Genomic DNA, 25,329 nt, shown 5'->3' with positions numbered 1-25,329 from the left:
ACTTTTATAAAATTTACCTACTCTCAAATAAAGTGACACTAGACCTACTGAGTGTTACCACAATTGCTTGCAAAGTAATCAAGCCAAAAAAAATATACCTAAGAACATTCACAGTAAAAACAAGAAGAATCTGAAAGCATTTTAAGTCTAGGAAGGAGAAAAAAATACATGACTCCTCAGAAAAATACAAACACCTTATGAAGGAATAAAGTGTTTACTGCCCAAGGCAATCCATTTGCAAATCTCCAACTGCTACTTTGGAACTTGCATAATTGAGTCAGTCATCTATTATCATAGCCAGGCACCTCACAGTTTCAACAATACTGAAACCGTTTCATGCTAGAACTTAGGATTTGCAATAAATTTAGAACCAGACAACGGAAAAGTTTGCTACTACACACAATCCACTGTATCCTATTTTGAAACTTCTCTACAATATCCCATCCCAGAGGATTTTCATATCCTATAGGATAATCCCAAAAATTTCTGCAAGAATATTCATTAGCGGGAAATTCTGAGAGAAAATAGAAGTCTTCAAATTGCCACAGATACAAACTGACCATGGTTTAATTAAAATTCCTATGCTTAGCCAAAATATTAACTACAATCATGTTAAAGCACTTAAAATGGCAATTTTGTGATTTTTATGAATACCTTGTGGACCCTGTATTGTATAATACATAGGAAATATTTCTAGAGACCTTATTCAACACTGACTTTCCATCCCTCTTGCCAGCAGAACAGAGCAAAAAATAAACCTAGATTTGAGTTCTCTGTGTTGAGTTCCTTCCAGTCATAAGTGACCTGCTTGTCTCCTCTTTCTATGGTGACTCTTATTTTACCTAAAGATGGTAGAGGCTCCACACCAAAAACCACAGTAGTGCCTCTGCGGAGGGGCGGAAGCCTTGTGGTCATTTCTTTTCCATCTACAAATACCACACCTGACAGGAAGAAATTAAAATCAAAGTTAAAAATTAAGTAAAAAAGTCAAATCTCATAAGATATTGAAATTAATCATTAGAAATTTTATGGCTGATTCGGTATTCTCTCCTGTATTAATCTTTTCCACTATAAAATGTAGATTTATTATCAGCATGCTTGTTACCTTCTAAATTAATAAAGATGACCCCTGGCTGCATATATTCTCCATCTCCTTCTCCCATACTTTGTCTGTCGAGCACAGCCAGACCTTCATCTTGTCTTCGCTCCCTTCCAATTTCTAGGATATGAAACATCAATGAATGATTACACCTGGAGGAGTAAGTAAAAGGATAAGTAGACAACTTTCCAGCTTGAACATCTCATGACTAAAAACATTTTTATGTAATCATAAGAATTCCTCTTATTTTTATTATAGGGGGTCACTATTTTTAAAATTATTTTTTTATGATATTGCAATATTGCAAATGAAATTGATTATTATATTGGTGGGAGCCGGGTGGGTAAAGTGCCTGCCTGGTAACCCAAAGGTCGGGGGGTTTGATTCCCGCCTTGGGCTTGGATCAATGTAGTGCAAAAACCTTGGGAGGTGCATTATGGCCACAGAAGCCTATACGCCAACAACTACCCAAAAAAAAAAAAAAAAATTGGTGGGGGGAATGTGATACTGCATATTTGGAAAAGAGCAGTGATTTACATCTATAATATAAAAAAACGTCAGATCTAAAAAATTTTAAATAAAATTTGCTACTAAAATCAGTTTAATAATAGCAGGACATAAGTATCCTGCTATTATTAATATTCTTTAACTGTTTCTAAGTTTTTAGCTTCATAAATGATCAATTTAGAGAGTATGCATAAAAATAACTCCCCATTGAAATATTGCCCCCCCCCCTCTGTTGAGCTGGCCATGAGCCACTGAGTGCCATCCAGGCTCAGCAAAGACATGGCAACTAATAAATCTGATTTGGCAACTAATATTTTACAGTCCAGCTGTGAGATTGAGCTGGTTCTTTGTTTTACAATCACTATTATCTGTACCTTTCAAGGATTGACATGACTGTTCACAAAGATATAGTAACCATACTTTTAGTATGGCTGCCAAACTGCTGCTGTTGTTATTTGGTTTTTAGGAGCATTAGCAACTAAGGCCATATTGCTCCGAGAATATGCGGTAGTCATTCCCTGACCTTTCCACATCCTCCATATTTGGTGGTGACGGGCTCGAACCCTGGTCTAATCAAGAAGCATGTGCTACGCACTGCTGCTCCTTCCCACCTGGCTACGGAGGCACCGGCTGCCAAACTAAACTATCTATCAGCACTAAACACTTGTCTATTTTAAAGAAGGTGATATAGACAACCAATCACATCCAGCTTTTGTTAGAATATTAAAGTTACCTAGACAGCATTTCATAATTAGTCTCGTAGTATTTGACATTGTTAGAACAAGATTTATCTCTGTTTGACTGATCAGAGGAGAAAAAAAATTAGAAGACTCTTCATTCACAAAAACATTATACACCTTTATCTTATTGGAGCCTCATTTGATTGCACAATGGTCATAAGTCAGAGTGAGCTGGTAATTTATCAAATGTTTCTTCAGTACCTAGTAATATCTATAATTAATTTAACATAAAGTTAATCCCAAAGGTTTTTAATAATTAACAACGAACCATCCCATATGAGCATACATTGACTAATATCATGCTGATATGATGATATTAGTCAATGTCATGACTTACTGTTTTTGTAAGATGTTATATAAATTCACTAAAAAAGCAAGTTAAACATTGGTATTTTTGCCTCATGACATGACTTGCATTCAATGGCTGGTCCAGAAGTTTCCCTCCTAGTATGCCATTCCTTTCCCAGCTGCCAAATAATTTTCAGCAACAGCAACTAGAACTCAAATGTGTTGAGGTCTGATCATGTCCATAATCACCCCAGACACAAGCAAACTGGCTGAAGCACATACCCATCCACAGGAGTAATATGTACACTCCTGTATTGAATTTTAGAACACTGGTGAGGCACTTTATTTAACAGGATTCAAATCCAAATCTGTTATGGGTGCCAAAACCACTTAACTACAGAATGTATTCTCCACAGCAGCTTAAGTCATTATAATACATCATTGCCTGCCACTCATTTGGAGAGGTCTGGGTTTGATTCATGTCAATGACTAAAGGAATTTCTCAAGTCCTTTTCAATCAAGGCTCTAGTTAGCCAACCTCAGGCAGAGGAGTTGGGTTTTCCCTGTAAGTTATTCCAGGTTTTTCAGTCTACACATACTCCTACAAACATAATACACATGGTTATGAGAATACACATTGTATTTATAACAGAATGCTTCCTCTGATAACAGTAATATCATTGTTGGGTTTTTTTTTTGTTTTTTTTAGGAGCATTAGCAACTAAGGCCATACTGCTCCGGGGATATGCGGTGGTCATTCCCTGACCTTTCCGCATCCTCCGTATTTGGTATTAGTAATATTGAAACAGCTATCAGATGTTGGCACCACATTACAAATAAAACACAGCAATACTTCCTTTTTTGAGGAGCATTACTGTTCTTTGCAATATGGATAAAATAAACTTTTTTTCTTACTGTAAATGGTAATTTCTGGTGGTGTGGGGTTCAAAACTTCATGTAATCAACAGTTTTCCTCTTGTACCTCTGACTTTCACAAATACAACATCAGCTGTGTATACATGCCATCTGAAATACTATCACCTCTCCTTAATTCTTATGAATTATGGGTCCAGTATACTGTGGTACTAGGCATTTTTTACGGACATCAGTGGGTCACTTCCTTATATTCTTTATTTAAGCCATGAGGACATGGAAGAGCAGGCTATATGTCCAGTTCTTAGTTCTAAATTCCAAATTTTATGTTTACCTTGGTTAATTCCAGGTTCCATGTAAAACTATAAGCTCGGCAGAGCAATTAAACTAATTGTTATAGATTTTATTTTCAGTTGCATCCCATGCAGTAAAGTGTCATCTTTCTAATAAAGATCAATATTTATCCCACCAAGGTTAATAATTTATAGAGAAATAAATGCAACAATACCAGAAGAATTTCTAAAACCTTTAAATGTGTAAAGGATGTGGCAAAATAAAAGTTTCCTTTCACTTAAAATGCTGGGTGCTAAAGCATGATTGTAATGAGTAATTTATGTTTTTGGCATTTTCCACCTCATTTGAAACTTTTTAAACTTCTAACAATTTAAGTACCAGATTTTTTTAAAAATCTGCGTATTATCTGGTATTGGCTAATGATATTAGCTAATAATTGAAATCACAGTAGTGTTTGTAATAATTTGTTGCAAATTATTAAAGTAGTCATTTGTTTTAGTTTGATTATACCATAAATCATTCAGGATGGTCATATGTCAGAAGAGAGATCAGTATGAGATTAGTACAATAAATTCTTATGATTATACATGGTATTAAATGTTTTTTCAATTGCTAGTTACTATCCTGAAACTGGAAGTGTCTACATATGAGAATATATAATGATTTCAGCTTAGTATATAATATTTTTTTTCCAATTGACATGACAGAATTATGCATATAATACACTACATTACCAAAATTCACAAGATATCCCCTTTAGATGTAAGAATGACTGTCCCATTTTATACCAATTCAAAGCAGGTATAAAATGGCAAAGGTATTAAGGCATTCACTGCTTCTTGAACTCAAATATGCAGCTTCGGATTTTAATCTGCTTAGAGGTAAAACCACCTTACTTTTAGAACTTTTTCTTACAATTTAACAGAAGGAAAACCAGATGTTTCTGTCACACAACCTTCACCAGAAGGCTGATTAATTCAGTCATAGAAAGAAAAAGCCCAAAAATGTTTCAAACCACAGGACCGAGGCAGTCCAGATTGACTCAATCCCAGGTGGGAAAATCCGGCAGCAAAAGTGTTAAGCAGCTGTCATTGATATATACATTAACAACTAACATGAGTTGTAATTGCAGACAGAGTTTGAAACATATATAACCAGATGTCTTATCACTTGTCTGTGTGGTCTACAGCAGTTCTTCAAAATATTTCAAAGTCAACTGTGAGCTATGTGGCGAACTGCTGAAAGAATGTTGGTGATAGAAATGTATCTAAATGCGCCAGTAGGCAAAAGTTGTGTGAGCGATGTTCATCTCTGACAAAAGCAGTTATGGCCTATTAGCACTCATTTAGATGAAAAAAAAAAAAAAACTGCAACTGGACATGCCAACATTCATAGGTGCGACAGTAAGTACTTCACTATTCATAGAGAAATGCATGGCCTTAGTTTTCATGGCCCATAAGCCAGACATCACCATGGAATGCCAGTTGTTACTTAACATAGTGCAAAGTTCATTCCTAAGATCTGAAACAATGGAAACGGGTTCTATGGAGTGATGGATCATGTTGCAGAATGTTCATATTTGATGTTTGGGTGTAGGTGTGGCAAATACCAGGAGAGTGACATCCACCATTCTACATTGTCCCAGTAACATAATCTGAAATTTGGAGAAGACAAGGTTTTGGTGTAGTTGCTCAACATGGTTTTGACTCTGTCTACTGATCACTGTGTCTGGAACTGTCACTACCACTACTTAATTAGACATTCTGGACAATTATGCACTATTTATAAAAATGGCTCTTGCAGCTTCCAACACAGTAAACTGGCCAACTTGACCTTTACTCTACTCTTTAGGATTAAATGAAATGTCAGATCAAGGTACACCAATTTTTTTTTTTTTTTTTTTTTTTTCATTTCCACCATGCAGCTGCTGTTGGCTTTGCAGGAGTGGTACCTGGCTGCACCATCCTTACACCCTGCTACTGAAAACTTGTAGAAAGTAAGGCCAGAAGGAGCAACACTTAAATTAAGATCAAAGATAACCATACATACACATTACTGAGATTGAAAATAACTGACCATTTTCTAAAACATCCAAGGTATCGGAGATTTTTTTGGTATATAGTGCATATGTTTTTTGTTTTAATTACCTTTGTAGAGGTAGTTTGGAATAAAGCACAAGAGCTGGCTGTCTGTTATTTCTTGTAGCAATCTTTGCTTCATTGGTTAGCATATAACACAGATTAGCAGAATCCCATTCTGGGAAGTAAAAAGAAAACATTATCCTTTAACAAAACTTAACAATTTTATAAGTCAGGTTTATGATATAAATGATTAATATTTTCTGATAAATATTAATTCTTCCTGAATGAATGAAAATCAGAAGATATTCGTGCTTTTATAGTGTTTTAGTTACTGCCTCTATATCAAATGACACATAATTAAAGAAAGATTACATAAACAGAAAATTTTTAAAAATCAATTGTCATATCTCTTTCACGCTAACTTTAAATCAAAGTCCATGATATCATAGAGATCGTATTAGATCTTAAAAAGCACTTCACCATTTGATCGAATATCTTTTGATGATACTTCAAATGTTTTAGGAAATATAAATTCCAAATAGTAATTTGTTTGCTACTGTGATATTTTGCAATTTGATAGACCGATAAACGTTCAACCAAAATTTCAAAAATTCTAATCAATAAAAATATTAATAAACTAAAAACTAATTCACTATAAAATATTGATAAACTAAACACTGATTCATTATAAAATACTGATAAATTTGTATGAAAATACTCCTAGTACAATAATTCAAACTTTAACCACAAGACATACAAGCAGGGTCTTGGGACTCCAGGTTGTCGTTGTTGGATTTTAGAATTGTTGGCGACTAAGGCCATATTGCTTCATGTATACTGTCAGTAAATTGCATGTGTTCCGAGTTCAATTTTCTGTTTGCTGGATGAAAAACCTGAGTTTAGAGAAAAAAACCACTACGCTTGCCTTAGAATGACTAGTAACTCCATAACTCAGCCATGTTATGAAAAAAGGCCCGTAAACATTCATGTCACTGATGGAACTTGAACTCGGGTCTTTTCCACCAGTGTGGGGAGGATCGTAATCCGACCAACTTTGCTAACCACGAGGGTCGAGACTCCAGGACCTTCAAAAATGTCCTACTCTTTGTCTATTCAATCCAAACAGCTGAAACTCTCAATACCTTTCAATAAGTGTTTTCTTTAATTCTGGCATTTTAAGTTCCAGAAATCTTTGTAAGTTATCTTCACACAAAAAAGTTCAGTTAAGCCTATTATATTAGTTAAGTCTATTCTCAGTAATTATATGCACATGCCTCTTGTATCCAGTTATTGGAGTACATGCTCTTTATACTTTGCAGTGGCATATCCAGTCACTATGCCTCTCTTCATATTGTGGAAGAGTCTGGCTGGCATGCAGTTGAAGTGTGCAGGTTTTTTTTTGACTGACATTTCACTCACTATCAGTCAAAGATTACAAGGGAGAAAATATTCAAATCTCCTGAATAAGAGAGGATACAGTTGTGTTTCTAAAAGATTAAAAATAAAGGTGTCATCAAGAAATTAACAATTCTGAATTATTTCAGAATTGTTAATTTCATTAATTCTGAATTATTTCTTGCCGATCTTTAAGTTTATAAATGGGGCAACTTTTTATCCCATTAACCGAGTGTTCATGTTGGGAACAGAAAATCACTGCCAGTTATGGGTCAATGAAGATTGTTTAATTCTTAAGTTTCAAATGTTTTGTCATTTACTAACACTGTTGTAGCCAATGCTATGTAACATAAAATATCACATTGTATCTTATTTGATGCTGTAATCCATGGCATTATTGGCTCCAAGTGCAAATTAGTTGTTTATTATTTTAGAGACACTGCCCAAGGTAGCCACCAAGAGTTTCTTCTTCTTCTCAATTAAGATAAACAGCAATATCACAAACTATCAATGAAAGAATTAATGAAGTTTTAAGAAATATAAATTTTTTTTTTTTTTTTTTTGGGTCTTACATTTCCCAAATGTAAGACCAAAATGTATGGTCTTACATTTGGGAAATGGCAACTCAAAAATAACTTATATATTTAGTGGGGTTGAATTAAAAAAAGAAAAAAGGATTTATGAAGTTATAATATGATCAGATAGGAAGTTCTCTGAGAAATGTTAACAGGCAACAGGAAAGGTCCATGGTTCCTTCCCTGTTGATGATTTATTCATGATTTAACAAGCATTTGCTTGTAGAGTTAGGGAGGTCATAATCCCACTGTATAAGGCAATTGTAGGACTACTTGGACTGCTATATGGAGAACACACCAAAAACAAAAAAGGACATCAACCTTCTTGAAAGGGTCCAAAGACAGGCACAGAGCTTGGCAACCAGGCAACTAAGAGGGGACCTGATCTAGGACTTGAAGGATCTGAGAGGAGGATGGTAAAATAAGGGCAAAATTTTTGCTGTTATAAATCCATAAATTACAGGGAAAGAGGTTTAGACTTTAGATTCTAGGGAGTTTTCTTTCAACCAGTGAGTGAAAGAAAACTTCACTTGCTTGAGGCTGACAGCTTGGAGAAATCCCAGGTTAGCTGGACAGCTGCCTATATGAAGAGAGAAACACATGGATAGTTTTCCTATTATTTTTTTTTATTTAGCTGTTGCAGCAAAAACTTGCGACTTCCTTGCACTATATGGCTAATACCAATAACAAACTGTTTGGAAATCGATACTCTTTTTATTTTATTTTCTCCCAAATGCCTGCTTGTATCTGGGATAAAATAATAAAATTCTTAACTCTGTCATTACTGTTTTATAAGTTATAGGGATATCCCTTAATACTTACAAGACTTGTTTTTTTTTTATGGTAACCTCAAAAACAAAAGGTTACTGAAACCTATAGTTCTCTACTACTGTCCTTTGTGGCAGCTTGGTCAACATGATACATTACTGATGTAACATATGAAGAGGTCTGGATTCAATTTCTCTCAAGAACTGGAAAAATTTCTAAAGTCCTCTTTAGAAATTGTTCCAGCTGTAGTTAGCTGGTCTCGGGTGGAGGAAGTAGGGTACCCTCTCTTCTTGCAAGTTATTCCAATGTTTTCTTTCCACACAACATGCAAATACACAGTTCTACAAACAACTACACAATAGGACAAACCAGATCGGACCTTTACGTAAGGGAAAGGGGATAGTAATAAATACACCAGCTGCCATTGCAGATGAACTCAACAGTTATTTTGCATCGATATTTACAAATGAAAAGCCTTTTGTGGCAAAGGGAAATTGTGGGAGCGAAGTTAAAAAATATGTAATTAATGATATTGAAATTTCGCAAGATTATTTAATGAAAAAACTTTCAAGCCTACAGACTAGTAAGGCTCCTGGAGTTGATGGAATATACCCTATAATCTTGAGAGAGGCGGCAAGCGAGTGCATTGAACCACTGAGGCTGGTTATGCGAGCATCACTAGACTCTGGGGAGATTCCCTTGGATTGGAAAAGTGCAAATGTATCTCCCATACATAAGGGTGGCTCTAAAAGTGAAGTGGGAAATTATCGACCTGTCAGTCTGACTTCAGTAGTAGGGAAAATCATGGAGGCATTGATCAAGGGTGGAATTCAGGATCATTTGGATCGAATTGAAATTCTCAAGGATACTCAGCATGGTTTTGTAAAGGGAAAATCATGTTTAACAAATCTGGTTCGCTATTTCGAAAGGGTCACTCACGAGCTGGATTTAGGGAATAATTTCGACATTGTTTATTTAGATTTCAGCAAAGCTTTTGACTCAGTCCCACATGAGCGGTTGCTTTATAAGCTGGAACAGGTTGGAATCACTGGGAAAATCCTTAGATGGATAGAAGGATGGCTTCAGGGCAGGAGGCAGAGGGTTGTGATAAATGGCTATTCCTCAGATTGGGTTGATGTAAGAAGTGGGGTTCCCCAAGGATCAGTATTAGGACCACTGTTGTTTTTAATTTTCATAAACGACATTGATGAAGGGATAGAGGGCGTGATGTCTAAATTTGCAGATGATGTTAAAATTGGTAGAGTAGTTAATGATCACTGTCAAGCTGAGCTTCTTCAGAGAGACCTAGATAGACTTCAAGAATGGTCAGAAAAATGGCAGCTGTGCTTTAATCCAACAAAGTGTAAGGTATTACACCTGGGAAACAGTAATCCCAAAATAACTTATTCACTTGGTGGAGTTCAACTAAACCCAGTACTGGAGGAAAGGGACTTGGGTGTTACGATACGGTCAGACATGAAATTCTCTGAGCATTGTAAACAGGTTGCAAGGAAGGCCCATGGTGTCCTATCGATGATCTATCGAACTTTTGCAAGTAGAGATAGGGACGTGATAATCCCATTATATAAGGCCTATGTTAGACCACACTTGGAATACTGTGTTAAAGTATGGAGACCACACCTAAAGAAAGACATCGAGCTTCTTGAAAGGGTGCAAAGAAGGGTAACTCGCCTGGTGAGATCGGCAAAAGGGCGTCCTTATGAAGAAAGACTTCGAATATGTGGGTTGCAGAGTTTGGAAACTAGACACCTTAGAGGAGATTTGATTGAGGTGTTTAAGGCTCTGAGAGGCATCAGTAAAATGAATGAGGACAAAATTTAAGATTATAAATGATGCTAGAACTAGGGGACATAAATTCAAGTTACGCGGGGAAATGTTTAGATTGGACTGCAGGAAGTTTTATTTTAGCCAGCGAGTTATAAATTACTGGAATAAGTTGCCTTCATGGGTAGTAGAGGCCGACAGTTTGGGGAAATTCAAAGGTCATCTGGATAGTACTTTCGGGTAAGGGAAGCGCATAGGATGATAGGATTAATTTCCTTTTTATTTAATTTTTAATTTCATTTTATTATTTTTATTTATTTATTAATTATTATTATTATTTAATTTTTGTTTTTATCATTGTTTTGTTCGGATTTTTTTTTCCCTGGCTGGTGCAGCATAAGCCATAGGCTTTCTTGCACCATACGGCCGTTACTAATACTAATACTAATACTAATATGGATATAAGTGACATACACCAGCACCATTACAATAATTTTTTAAATCAGTTCTCTAATACAGATTGTATAGGCTCTCTATGTAGTAGTAATGGAGACATATGATGCAAGCAAGCAAGTGTATGAGCTTATGTAGCATCAGCAAAAAAAAAAAAACCCACAATTTCACACATCCATTCCCTCGGAAAGTTTGTCCAGTTCCTCCTTGAATTTATTTAAGCTATCAACTTCCACAACAACAGATGGAAGTTTGTTCTGGCAATCAACTATTTGCTGGCTAAAGGCAAATTTCCGAACATCTATTCTACAACTGTCTTTCCTCAATTTGAATTTATGCCCCCTAAGGTTCGTAATCTGAGCAAGAGGAAGAATCCCATTAGAATTGATCCTGCTCAACCCATTCAAGGCATTATACACCTAAATCAGATCACCTCATAGGTGCCTAGTCTCCAGCCACTGCAATTTGCAGAACTTAAGCCTTTCTTGGTAAGAGTACCCCTTCATTCCCCTCACCAATCTTGTTGCCCTTCTCTGTACTCACTCAAGAAACTCTACATCCTTGCTAAAATGAGGCCTCCAGACCTGTATGCAGTACTCAAGGTGTGGCCTTACCATTGCCTTATACAAAGGGATAATCACCTTCTTTTCCCTACTAGCAAAATTCCTGTATATCATTGACAATACTCCATGGCCTGTCTGCACTGCTCAGAAAACTTCATACTTTATTATTACTGCAGTCTTGTCTAGATGATCCTGCAATGCTTCTTTAACCAGTGACTCCATTATTTTTCCCAGAACAGAAATTAAACTAACAGGTCTGTATAATACAAAAGGTGAGAAGACAGAAGATATTTATTGATGCTGAAGGTGGAATTACAGATGCTAATTCAAATGAACAGTTCCCAACAAAATATCTGTACAAAAGGCATAGCTCAATATCTTTTTTCAGATGAGGTCTCCATACTGAACACAGCATAATATTTCAAATGTGGTCTTACAATCGCCCTATACAGTGGGAATATGACCTCCCTATCCCTATACGATAGCATTCAATAAATCATTGATAGGATATATACTTTGTTGGTTTCCATGGTATGTATCTTCATTTTAAATGTTTCATTTGTATTAGTATTTAATGACAAAACTGTTTCCTTAACTGTCAAAACAAAACCATTTTAACCTGTATTATTATGAAAACAGCCTACAGCTAATGCACAGTTATATGCTTTTTTTTTTCTAATTTTGTGCATCACTGTTAAAATGTCCAAAGTATTTATTACTTTACTTAATACAGTTGGACCACAAAGAAAACCCATATTTGTGGAAAACTACAAGGAACTATGCAAATAAACCAAGAAGTCTGATATGTCTGTGAAAAAAACCAAACAAGCTTGGTAGACTATCCATACCATCTCCATAAAACACCAACCACAATGATGTGACACAAACATTCTGCTTAAATAAAATATCTACAAACTACTGTTACATATATTTTTATTTGCAGTAATTTATGTAATGATGATTTGGTAGCCTATTATTTACATTTAAAGTTTTTTTTCAAATCATATCTCCTGGTTATAGACCTTGAAATGATGCAGGACTTCCAAGTTGAAGATCTGGGACAAAAATTCTAAATTATCAAAAGTGTAGCTAGTAATATACAGAAGCAGCAGTGCCAAAACTACCCTGATACTAGGCAAACTAGGAGGTTGCCAAGGGCACCAAAATGTGGGAGCAAATAATATAATAAGTAAAAATACAAAAACTTAATTTAACTTTTACTGGGCACATGGCAGACTTTTTCCACCATTATTGTGCTTGGAATAAAGGCAAGAAATAATTCATAATTGTTCACTTCTATGTTGGCATTTTAATTTTCAATCTTTTAATGAACACAACTATGAAAAATCCATTTTTTATATTGAAACTTTATATTTTTAATTAATTTTTTAAAATAAACTCTCCTCTATAGGCTTCACACATGCACTTTTCCATAGCATGTCCTTTTAATGCTTGCATTTGGCCATTATCTTCATTGTTGGCGAGTGAAACTTGAAAGAAACAAATACTGAAAAACTGATTTGCACTGATTGGCACCTTATTGCAGACATACACAACCTCCAAAGCTAGCAAGTGTTTCTGTTCACTTTCTTCAGCAAGGTTACAATTGCACCCACATTTAATTGGACCTACAGATGCTACTAATTCTAGATTCTTGCTCTTGAGTGCTTGATGATTATATGCAACTGATTATATGCAAGAGCTGGCTCCAAAAAGCTTAACAAAAACTTTCCTTTTATTATTTTTTATGGCAAAACTTCTATAACAAAAGCACAAATGATACAGATTGAAAGTCAAACTAGTAATGAAGGAATACTAAAATTCAGACTTACATCACTTTAACAGATATTCTTATTTTCATTTTTAAGTTGCTTTGGTGGGCATTTGCCCCCAATGTGCCTAGTAAAGGGATATATGAAGTGTTTTAGTAAAACAACATTGTGTTCCTATATACAGAGTGATTCACTACCAGTGCGACAAACTTGCAGGAGGTGTAGGGGACACAAAGACGAATAGGAATCACATAGCATTGCAGGGTCCGAAATGCCTTCGTCATGCGGGAGGTCGCATGAACAAAGAAGCAAAGAAAAAGAACAAACAGCAACTCGTTAGTGTAACAGAAATCATTTTAATGACAAGTTTTACATTGGCAAAAAGCCATGCTACAGAAGGTGTTCGAAAGTTCGACCAGAAGCAGTCACACACGCTTCACAGCGCCGCCGCATGGAATCCCTAACATTCTGGTAGATTCCTGGCGTGTCTCGAATCTCCCCGGCAGCTACAGAGATGCGAGCGACAAGGTCTTCAACTGAATCAACGGGGGTCTCGTACACCAATGTCTTCATTTGACCCCAGCAGAAGAAGTCCAGGCATGATAGGTCCGGCGATCTAGCAGGCCAATGAACCGGACCACCACGACCTATCCAATGCTGTCCAAATGTAACGTTTAGGTGTTGGCAGACATCATTGGTGTAATGTGGGGGAGCCCCATCATACTGGAACTACATTGAGCGGCACAACGACTGAGGAACATGTGCTTCTTCAATAAGTTCGGGCAGGACTTGCTGTAGAAAGATCAAGTATGCCCTACTGTCCAGACGAGGGGGCAGAAGGTACGGTCCAATGAGGTGGTCTCCAACAATGCCGGCTGAAACATTGACAGAGAAACGGCGTTGAGTTGCACGTGTTCGTGTACCATGGGGGTTCTCCAAAGCCCACAAATGGGCGTTATGTTGATTGAAGGTTCCCTCTCTTGTGAAACTTGCCTCATCCGTGAACAATACGGACGCAGCAAATGCACTGTCTGCCACACTCTGTTGAAAAAACCAAGTAGCAAAAGTCCTCCGGAGTGGATAATCCACAGGCTCCAATGATTGGACGTGTTGCAGATGGTATGAACTCATTTGGTTTGTTGACAGTATTCTCCATACAGTGGATTGGGAAATACCTAATCGCTCGCCTATCGCTCGAGTACTCGTACTCGGATTGCCTTCTGCAAGACATAGGACATTCTCCTCATTGTCTGGCGTCCTCGTCGTTCACTCTCGATTCATGGTACCTCTCGTGAAACAACCAGTCTCACGTAACATTCTGTGCACACGTGCGAAAATCATATGATGAGGAGCATGCCTGTGAAAAGGAAACGTTCCTGGTACAAGCGCAGAGCAGCGCGCCCATTACAGTCCGCAGCTCCATACGCGAGGTACATGTCAGCCAGTTCAACGCTTGAATACTCGTCCATTCTACTGCCTCGGGAACTGGTTCGCAAATGCTGACTTCCGGCGGGATCGCTGTTCACGCGACCTCCCGTTCAACGTCTTCTACCGCATGACGAAGGCATTTCGGATCCTGCAATGCTATGTGATTCCAATTCGTCTTTGTGCCCTCTACACCTCCTGCAAGTTTGTCGCACTGGTAGTGAATCACCCTGTATATGAGCTTATCTAAACTTATTAGAGGTGCTCATCTGAGGGCTCACATAGGGTACCAAATACTCTTACGCTAACCCTGAGAAATATCCTTTGCTTCATTCCTAATGCTTTATAAAAGTAGAATCGTGATTTTATTACATCCCTGTAATAGCTCTGTTTCCTACAGTTAAATATTAAGTATTATTTGAGTAAAATAAAGGTAAAAAATTAAAGAAAAAATCAGATAATTGAAACTTCATACAACTGGAATTCTACTTTATATAATCCATAAAATATAACCTTGTCTAAAAATAATATAAACATAAATATGGTTTAAGTCACATAATTGAGTTTAAATTTATGATTAAAAAGTGATATGCATTTTTATATTTTCAAAATTTGCATGCCACATTAGTTTAAATATTGACTAACGTTTATACTACTAAAACTGGGAATGGTTAAGCATCACTCACCATAGTGAGGCAGGGTCGTTGTAGCAACATAAGGCAATGACCATGGCTTCCATTCACTATCCTCACTATTGCAACACGAAACACGAAGTGAATAAGCTGCATCTGCTCGTAAGTCACGCATGTGAAAACTACATTCAGGTCCTTTATATATGTCATCAAAGGAAGCAGCAAGGTGTGGATTTTTTTTGATATCACCATGGCAACCCTGGAGTCTGTATAGCTGAACCTCCTGACATCCATCATCTTCTTCAGCCTAATACAATAAAGTTTACTGAACACATTACAAAATAATGAAATGTTAAAATAAACATTATTTGCATTAATTTCACATTAAACAGTTACTTACCTCTGTCCAGGAGACTACAAGCCCTCCAGGCCTTTCTTCAGCCCCTAGAATTTGTACATGACTATAAGCTGAAACCTTGCCATGTGATTCTGCCGAGACATTTATATGAGAAAGCAGGTTACCACCAAAGTACACAGAGATGTTTGGAACCTGCGTCACATCTGGAACTTCTGGCACACTAATTAAAAAAAAAAAAAATTAAACATTTTATTAATTTAATTTATTAAACCAATCAAAATATTATCAATTAACTGCATAAATAAAACCTGGATCATGGTGAGGATGCCAAATAACTGATAAACTATAATACATTTTTGTATTTTCCTCACCTTCCTAATACAGAAGTCTTTTCCAGTAAGGAACAAACCTTGTCTTCTTCGCTGCTGAAGTTATTCTTCAGAATACCATCTCCTGAAAAAGAAATAGAAAGTTATTAAAAAAAAGTATTTTATTTAAATTTTTTATAAATAATTTTTTATTTATATTTCTTATAAAATGATTATACTGTGTATAAATAGATAATTTTAGAATAGAAATTAATTTTGTATTGTTATATAAAATATTATATACTTCAAAAGGATTTTTTTTTTTTTTTTTTTACCAGAGATAGCAGAGGCTGAATTAAATATTTAATTCTGAATTTAGAGGCTGAATTAAAAAGAACAAGAGGCTGAATTAAATATTTAGCAAAGCTTGTTTTTGGTGTAAAGAACATCGTATCAGCCAATCTACTATAACAATACATGTTATTATTCTGAAATGAGAGGATTCCAAACAAATCTAGGAATATACCACCTAGAATTCAGACATATTTTCATTTGCAGTAAAAAATCACCACGAAGTTGAATGCTATATTTCAAGGTGACCTTGAAAGCAGCCTGGGAATTTACCCTAAATTGTTTCCTCTTCTGTCATCTACCATAGTTGCAATATATGTTTGTAATATTATCATAAAAACATGACTTAAGCAATCATGACTCATCATGAATCAGGACCTTGGGCAAAGTTGTTTGTGGATTATTTGAAGCATAACAACTCTGAGACAATCCTGCTAATCTTCTGCAGCAGCAGTGAACAGTCAGTGCTACAAGCAACAGTTCATTACACTACTTTTTTTTATTTATAAAGATAATGAAGAACCACATGGGTGGGGAACTAATCACCCATAATTTAAAATTTACACACAAACTCAACAATTGACAGATTTATTAAAATCAAGAATTTACAATTTTTAAATTTTTTATGCTGATTCTTGATTAAATTAAATTCTTTAAAATATAGGTTTTTAATTAAAATTAACAATGGAAAAATGCCACATTAAAAACCAGGAAAACACAAAAAATTAAAAGCACTAAAAATACACTGAATAAAATATAGTAAATATTCAGTGGAGCTTTTGAAGCAGTGGCCTCCTTTATCAACAATAATCTTGCAACACAGCAAAAGTTGATCATAGTATATTTTATTCTGTATATTTTTAATGTTTTCAGTTTGTGTTTTCCTGGCTTTTATCACGGTAAAAATTAATGTTTTTAGAAATTTTATTTTATTGCTTGTGTGCATAAAATTTTTTCACCCCTCGAGACCACCAAATCTTTGAAGACAAAGAAAAGTTGAATAAAAGCTTTTCCAAGACATTACTATCTCTGGATTTATCCTATATAATTTTTACTTTGGGGACAAATGAAACAATTTTACAGATAGTCTGATCATTCCCTAAATTGGGAGATCCTCAGAAGTGCCATAATCATTTGAAAATTTATCCAAATTGAAAGTACAATTGCCGTGTTCAGATAGATAAAGAAGTTATTCCAATTCTTGGAATTTTCATGCTCATATTATTTTCAGTACCACTCTCTTTAAATTGCAAAAATCCATTGTGGATTCTGATCAAAGGAGATTCGGCAGTAAAGAGGGCACACAAATGTACCTTTTATACTAGTCAATGAATACTGAAAAGCATACACAAGATCTTCTGCACTAAGACGTTACCTGTGGTGATTTTATTACAAACTAAACGCTCTCAATGGATAGTAGTGGTTATAATCGCCATCCTGCAGCAGGTAGAAAAGTCCAGAGTTTGAATCCTGCCTATGATGCAAAGGAATTTTATTGACTGTTCGTGACATGGCTTAGTTAATGTCTCAGATAAGGGTTATAAGGTTTTCTCCCGGAAGCTTGGGTTTCTTCATCCAGCAAGCCAACCAAAGACTACATGCAATTATAGAGACAATATACCACTTTTGGCCCATAAACAATGTCACTTTGGTGACAAATTTTTGTAATTGAGTTAACATCATGAAGGTATATATTGCAAGTGCAGGTATTATGATAGCCATACTAAAGTAAAAGTTTCTGTCTATTACAGATCTGAAGTTATGACCAGTCAAACTGACGTCCGTTTCCACCAATGGTTGGTTATGGAGTTCTTTTTCAAGTCAGGAGAAAACTCAGCTGTCTGGATTCACGAAAATTGATGGAAGTATACCAACAAGACTCTACTGATATAAGCAATATTCGTAGAAGGCTTGCACATTTTCAAAGAGGAGTCACTGACACTGTAATCGGCCAAGAAGTAGATCATAGTCTGTGTCCATTGCAGAAAGCAAGATTCTGGATGAAATGATTCAAAAATACAGGATGATAACCACATATGCAATGATGCAAGCACTAGGATGTTCAAAGAGAAGAGTATTAACCATTTCAGACACATTATTAATAAGAAAATATCCTACAAACTGATACCCAAGATGTTAACAAGAAAACTGAAATTCTCTAGGCAGGAGATTGGCCAAGACCTGTTGCAGGAGTACAATAACTTTCAAGGAGATTTTTAAAGGTCTGATAACAGGTGATAAGATGTAAATCTTCCATTAAGACTCTTATCCTAAATGCCTGTGTATGGAATTGTCACATCCATCATCTCCAGTGGGAAAAAAAACTGAAATTGGCAGATCATTCAAAAAAATTAAAATTATGGCTGCAGTGTTTAGGGGCAGAGAAGGCCCAATTTGGTTGATTTTTTATAGGAAGTTTACACTACAAATAAAGAAAGATATTGCCAAGCACTTGACAAGTTTAAAAGGGCTATAAAACAAAAAGGGAGGTGCTAACGCCAAATTACATTACACCATGATAACCTCAGATCACACAATGACCATATGACTCGGATGTAAAGTGCAGACCTAGGATGGAGGGGATTTACTTCATCCTGCACATGGACTGGACTTGGCCACATCTGATGTCATCGTGGAAAATGCTGAGTGACGAGGACCGGAAAAAGACAGTGACAGGCTGGCTACAGCAGCATAGTCCATTCCTTTTACTACAGTGCCTGAGTTTGAAAGAACAATGGAAAAAATTTATTGATAAAACCAAATGGATACAATCAATAATATATATATATGCATCTTGGTGCAAAAATCCATTTATTTAATAAATTATATAAATTTAAACTTTGTATCTGTTGTCTTTATACTTTTATGGCCAAAGAGCCATTATGGACCGACCCTTGTACCGATGCTCCATAGCCTTTACATGCACCTAACCTAAAAAACAAAAATCATATCTCGAGTCCTACAATCAAAATGTAATGAATCAATTTTTCTGGTACTGTATTATATTTTTTCACTAAAATGGCAAAAAAAAAAAAAAAAATCAATACCATAACAGCAAGTTTTTTCCAGGGGGGGGGGGAGGGAGTTGTTAAACTCTCTTTTAAAATAAACACAAACTTCATAAAAGTGAAAGTGAAAGTAAAAGTAAGTAAAAATCTATTTCAAAACTGATAACTGCGTTTAAACCTGAAAAATATTTGTATTATTGATAGGATTAAAATTGTGAACCTCTACATACTGGTGGAAGCAATACACTACTATTCTGTTACAGACTCGCACAAGATACAATTCAATGATCAGTTTAGTGGAATTGCAACAAACCTTCTTCAAGCAGAGACATGGCATTTAATAGCTTCTCCTCCACTAGCTGTCTACACTCAGCTAGCGGGTTCATTGATGAACTACGTATATTAGCAACATCCATTAGCAGTTTGTTCTTTCTGTGCTCAAGGGTTGTGACAATTATTTTGATCAGACTAGTAAAATGGTCCCGAATCATCTCTTCAGCTTTCTCAGAAGTCTGCTGGATCTAAATAAAAAAATAGTCAACTTTCAAAAACATATCAATCTACTATTATTGATTTATTATAGACTTTTTTTTTCTATTAACTAATTAGAGGGAAAAAACTTTTAAATAAAGTCATTCAAATAAAGAGTAAGTTTCATTCAATATTGTCTATTTAATTTAATATATTTTATTCATTATTGCATAATTTTTAAGACTTATTTGGAAAATCTATAAATATCCACTGTAATTTTAAAAATACATGTTCACTACTTATACATTTATAACTATTATAAATTTACAATATTTATTAAAATTAAATGGTAACTAGTTTATGAATTGCTAATAATATTCATTTTATTTATGAGAAATCCAAAGAACCAGTCCTACTTGAGATTCTGCTTCATCCAGCTTTGAGAGGAGATTCTGCAATTCCAAATGGTATTCTCTAGCTTTTTCTACTGTTTCTGCCACGGTCAGATTTGTACTCATTGTGGCATTGATTAATAATAATTCAGAGAGCTAAAATTTCAGCAGTAACCTAAAATGAATAACCATTACAAAAAAATTAATAAATAAGAACCACAAAATCTAAATCGGTGTTGTACTATACAAAACTAAGTTAATATATCCCTACAAAACACTAACATTATTAAATTAGCATTCCAAAGGTAGGACCATAGTGAAGGGCATACATGGGTATACACTGTATACCCTCCGGATTTTTTTTTTTTTTAGGTGAATAGCGTATATGTGTTGGTTTTTGAAAGACTTTAAAAAACAAATATTATTAAAATATTTATTGAAAATTAAAAAATAAATTTATTAGAATTTTATTCTTAGGCAATCTTTATAGTTTTATTATTTTTAGTATATATGTTCTATGTATACCCCGGTATACTCAAAGAGCGTATGCTACTGCACTCCCGCTCCTGACCATTCGGCTACGGAGGCTCCTCTTTTTTTTTTATATATATATATATGTGGGTAAATATGCCGCACGTGTGTGTGTGTACACACACACACACACACACACACACACACATGGATATACCCTCTGGAATTCGATTAAAATGCACAGTATACTCTGCTTTTAACATTCATAGAATACACCTGTTCATTTTACGACTGCAGCACTGTCCAAAAGGATACTAATTTAATATAAAAAAGGATACTATAGGAGCAGAAAAGGTCAGATGAAAAATGTATTTATCAGTACAAATATTTCAGAGAGTATCAAAAATTTCATGGTGCTGTAAGGGTGAGACAGAACTGTTGTTGATTTAAATATTCACATGTGTGAGGTGTGCCAATAAAGTTCCCGGACTGATGCTGTTGCAGTCATGTTTGATGAATTTGAAAGTAAAGCAGAAGTGGTATGTTGTAGTTCAAACTTCCTCTGACACACTGTAGTACAGAGATTGTGCAACCAGTAAGCTGACAGGTTGCAAGTAACAAACAGCTTTGACGTTTCATGTTACGATTTTTGCAATGGAGCAATGAACGGATATCAAATTTTGCTGTAAACTGGGAAAATCTGTAACAGAAACATATGAGATGTTAAAAACTGTTTATGCTGATGAAATGCTAAGTCATAATGGTATAAGAAGTTAAAAGATGGGATGTTCGTGGTTACCCAAGAAGTGGGTGTTCCTCGACCTCTCAAAATGAGAAGAGTCGCAAAATTTCAGAAAATTATGGCAAGAGATCGTCATGGCCCTCAGAATAATGGCTGATGAGTGGATATGAATAAGATGATTTGTCAAATTTTGCATGATTTAGGGGAAAGGAAGGTCTGTGTGCCACACAGCCTCATGAATGAGCAGAGGCAATAAATAAATAAATATTCTGTTTATACTCTGGGACAACCACTCCGTTAGAGGAGTTCACAAGTAGAGAGAATACAAGAAACAGCACCGTATTCAGAAGTCATGGGCTTGAACCCTGGTCACTCAAGGCATGTGTACTTATGCACCCGTGCGCCTAACCACTCGGCTAGGGCAGCCTCTTTGAACTGAGGAAGGAAAAAACAACTCCCTTTAGCGTTACCACACAGCTATCATAACCGGTTTTTTTTTTTTTTTTTTGAAATGACAAATGTCATCATGCAAAGACTTCATCCAGACTTGCATCGTAATATCACTGACTGTATTATCGCTGTTGCATGTTTCAGTAAGACACAGAGACAAAGCATCAGAGCATGCAGTAGAATTCAAAATCATGTTTTTTGACAAACAGATATGATTTACAAAGAATCTTTACCTGAAGGAGAGAGAGTCAATGCTGCATTCTTTGCACAGGTGTTTCTACGACCATTGAAACATTTCTCAAGCGAGGCTGCAATTTTGGGAGAGAGGTGGTTGGTTCTTGTTGCAAAATGCCCCCCATTCAGCATTTGAAGACATTTCCAGTGAAACAGCATTGTGCAGATCAACCATTCACCCTACTCAGTCTAGAACCAGTATACTTTCTCTTTCCCAAGAGGAAAGCTACCCTCAAAGGAAATTTATTTTAGGATGTTGTGGACATAACGAAAAATGTAACCGAAGAACTGAACATCACCTCTTTGGATGCCTGCCTTCACTTACTACTTTAGAATTGTGTAATAAGTGCAGCCAATCAGTTGATGATTACTTTGAATAAAAATAAAACCATTTTTGAGCTCCTTCACTTTTTGTTCTTTTTACAGCACGAGTCCAGAACTTTAGTGCCACACCTCGTATATACGTGTGTAGTATCGTGCCAAAATATTAAATATACATATAAGTGCACACTACAAAAGAAACTTTAATGTAAAGTGCATTCCTCTGATATCTATCTTTCACAGTTTAATTAATAAATATACGTACAAAAATTGACATCACTCATATTCTGAACCAACTTTATAAAGATTTAATAATTTTCACAGGATTATAGTTAGCATATGTAACTTCGTAAAATGATAGTGAGCTAATTTTGGCTAGGCAGCACTCATTTATACCCAATATTACACAGAAAAACAGACAAGAAAGCTAACATGAACAACAGAAAAATCTAGTAATGTAATCTTTAGGAGTAAAACTGCAATATTTTACCTTAAAGAGAACTAATCGGTATTGTACTTTCAACAGCGAAATGACAATGAATATTGCACCACATAAAGTAAATACAAAAGTGGATATATGCCTTCATACATGCTATATATCTAGAAGACCACAGATTGCATTAAAAAGGGCTGCAACAAAAATTAACGTCCTACACATGTCACACTGCTACATCCACTCGTAAACCAATACACAATGTAACTGCAGTTTGAGAGCACACTAAGCCACCTGGCGACGAAATATTATTTCAAATAACGTAAATATGTCTTTTTATTCATCTTAAAAAATTTTAAAAACACTTTTTTTTGTAAATTTTCGTTTACTCCGGTATTATTGAAACATTATTATCGACTTATAAATTTGAAATGAGTTCAAGAGTGTGAAGAAATACTAAAATACAAACGACTAAAATGTATTATTTTGAACGAAACTATTTTTAAGAAAAACGGGAATTACTCCGTTTTCCTTAAAATTAATTAGAAAATGGCAGAAGGTTATCAAATTGTAGCAGGGTACTTAATGGTTTTGTAATAACTGAGAGCAAAGTGGAGGAGAAATTGTTGAAGTCAAACATAAGAAAGGCTCCTGGGGTGGATGGGATCTATCCAGTTATATTAAAGGAGGCGGCTAAGCAACTAAGCAAACCCTTAGCCATAATTATGAGAACATCCTTGGACTCAGGGGAGGTCCCCACGGACTCGAGATGTGCAAATGTATCCGCAATTCACAAAGTTGATCGAAGAGTGAAACGAGTAATTACATACCAGTTTCTTTAACTTCTGTTCCGGGTAAAATAATGGAGTCTCTGGTTCAAGTTGCATTGCAGGATCATCTAGACAAGACTGCAGCAATAATTCAGACACAGCATGGGTTTGTTAAGGGAAAGTCTTGTCTCACAAATTTGATAGGATATTATGTGGTTACAAAGGAACTGGAGGCAAAAAATAATTTTAAAATCATATATTTGAATTTCAGGAAAGCTTTTGACACTGTTGCGTATGGAAGACTATTGTACAAATTGGAGCAGAATGGTATTAAGGATAAGTTGCTACAATGGATAAAAGGTTGGTTGAGTGGGATAAGACAGAGGGTGGTAATCAATGGGTGCTGCTCTTCGTGGACTGATGTTATTAGTGGAGTCCCACAGGGTTTGGTTTTGGGTCCACTGTTGTTTTGTATATTTATCAATGGTATTGATGAAGGAATGTCAGACTTAGTGTCGAAGTTTGCAGATGATACAAAGGTTGTAAGGGTTGTTAATGACAGTAATGGCAGTGTGTTACTGCAATAGGATCTAGAAAATTTGGGCAGATGGGCTAAGAAGTGGCAACTGAAGTTTAACCTTAACAAATGCAAAGTACTGCATATGGGTAGAAATAACCCCAGAGAAACGTACCTGGCAGAGGTGAAAGTGATTCTTGCACTGCTTCTATTGGAATGAGACGCAGCCTGGAAAATAAGATGCAGGATATTTCAGAGACTACTGGGAATCATTGGGGTACAAGTAAACACATGGGTTGTGTTAGGGTAGCTAAGAAAAAGAACAGGTGCATGTGTACTTGCATGTACACCAATGGTAGGAGTTTAATAAATAAATTTCATGAATTTGAGGTATTGCTCAAAACATCAAAGGTAGATATTGTGGAGATTTCAGAGACGTGGTGTCACACAGATATAAGGAATGCAGAACTGGAATTTGGGGAGTACAATGTCTACAGAAAGGATAGACAGGATAGTAAGGGAGGAGGGGTTATGCTATTAGTTAAGAAATACATAAAATCCAAGGAGTGAAGCCAGTCGACATCGCTGGACAGTGCAGTGTCGAGTCAGTTTGGTGTGACATAAGCATTGGGAGATCAAAATTGAGAGTAGGAGCGTGCTATAGGCCTAATGACTCTGATGAGTATAATAAGAAACTGTATAGGGAAATAAAGTGGGCCAGTAAATCAGAGAGTCTTATAATGGGGGATTTTAATTTCCCAGATATTGACTGGAATTTGGGGGCTGGTCACTCACACACTATCAAGGCTTTTGTGGATTTATTGGATGATTGTTTTCTACATCAGCATGTTCAGGAGGCAATTAGAGGGAGTAATACTCTTGATTTGATTATCAGTAGTGATTCTTCATGCATTAAGAATCTGCAGGTAAATGAACCACTAGGTGGCAGTGATCTCAGTGTGCTGAAGTGGGATTTACTCAAAGAGGTAACTACCATTAGGGGTAAAGGGAAGGGTTATTGCTTTCGTAAAGGCGACTACGATGGATTGAGACAGTATTTAAATTCTATACAGTGGGATCAACTGATGATGTTACCAACAGCAAATTCAAAATGGGAAGCATTCAAAGAACTTATCTTGGAAGCTACTAGGCTTTACATACCAACTAAGAAATATTGTTCAAGGTTTAGGCCTAAGTGGATGTCAGATGAACTAATGAGACATATGGCAGAGAAGAAAAATGCATGGGACACA

At 35.8% G+C, this 25,329-nt stretch overlaps 1 protein-coding gene across 1 annotated transcript; it reads right to left on the bottom strand.

Moving 5' to 3' along the window:
- Positions 1-590: 590 nt before the first annotated feature.
- Positions 591-22,923, bottom strand: LOC150084092 (cytokine receptor-like factor 3). Its single transcript, XM_090375030.1, has 9 exons — positions 22,847-22,923; positions 20,163-20,313; positions 19,589-19,796; positions 15,980-16,061; positions 15,651-15,828; positions 15,305-15,557; positions 5,949-6,057; positions 1,106-1,251; positions 591-941 (listed from the first exon to the last, which is right to left on the bottom strand). The coding sequence occupies exons 2-9, from the start codon at positions 20,262-20,264 to the stop codon at positions 703-705; spliced, it is 1,317 nt and encodes a 438-aa protein (XP_090231156.1). The 5' UTR covers positions 20,265-20,313; positions 22,847-22,923; the 3' UTR covers positions 591-702.
- Positions 22,924-25,329: the final 2,406 nt, after the last annotated feature.

The sequence above is a fragment of the Mastigoproctus giganteus genome, chromosome 6 (genome assembly GCF_048544385.1).
Source record: "Mastigoproctus giganteus isolate SK-2022 chromosome 6, ASM4854438v1, whole genome shotgun sequence".
NCBI classification, from domain to species: Eukaryota; Metazoa; Arthropoda; class Arachnida; order Uropygi; family Thelyphonidae; genus Mastigoproctus; species Mastigoproctus giganteus.
The sequence above is the reverse complement of the archived record's forward strand: the minus strand, read 5'-3'. Positions and strand labels throughout refer to the sequence as shown.

Coding starts and splice junctions, on each gene's coding strand:
- LOC150084092 (XM_090375030.1), bottom strand. CDS start 20,264: ATGAGTACAAATCTGACCGTGGCAGAAACAGTAGAAAAAGCTAGAGAA. Junction 19,797..20,162: donor TGGATGAAGCAGAATCTCAA/GTAGGACTGGTT, acceptor TTTTTTATTTAG/ATCCAGCAGACTTCTGAGAA. Junction 1,252..5,948: donor TCCAAACTACCTCTACAAAG/GTAATTAAAACA, acceptor TTACTCCTCCAG/GTGTAATCATTCATTGATGT.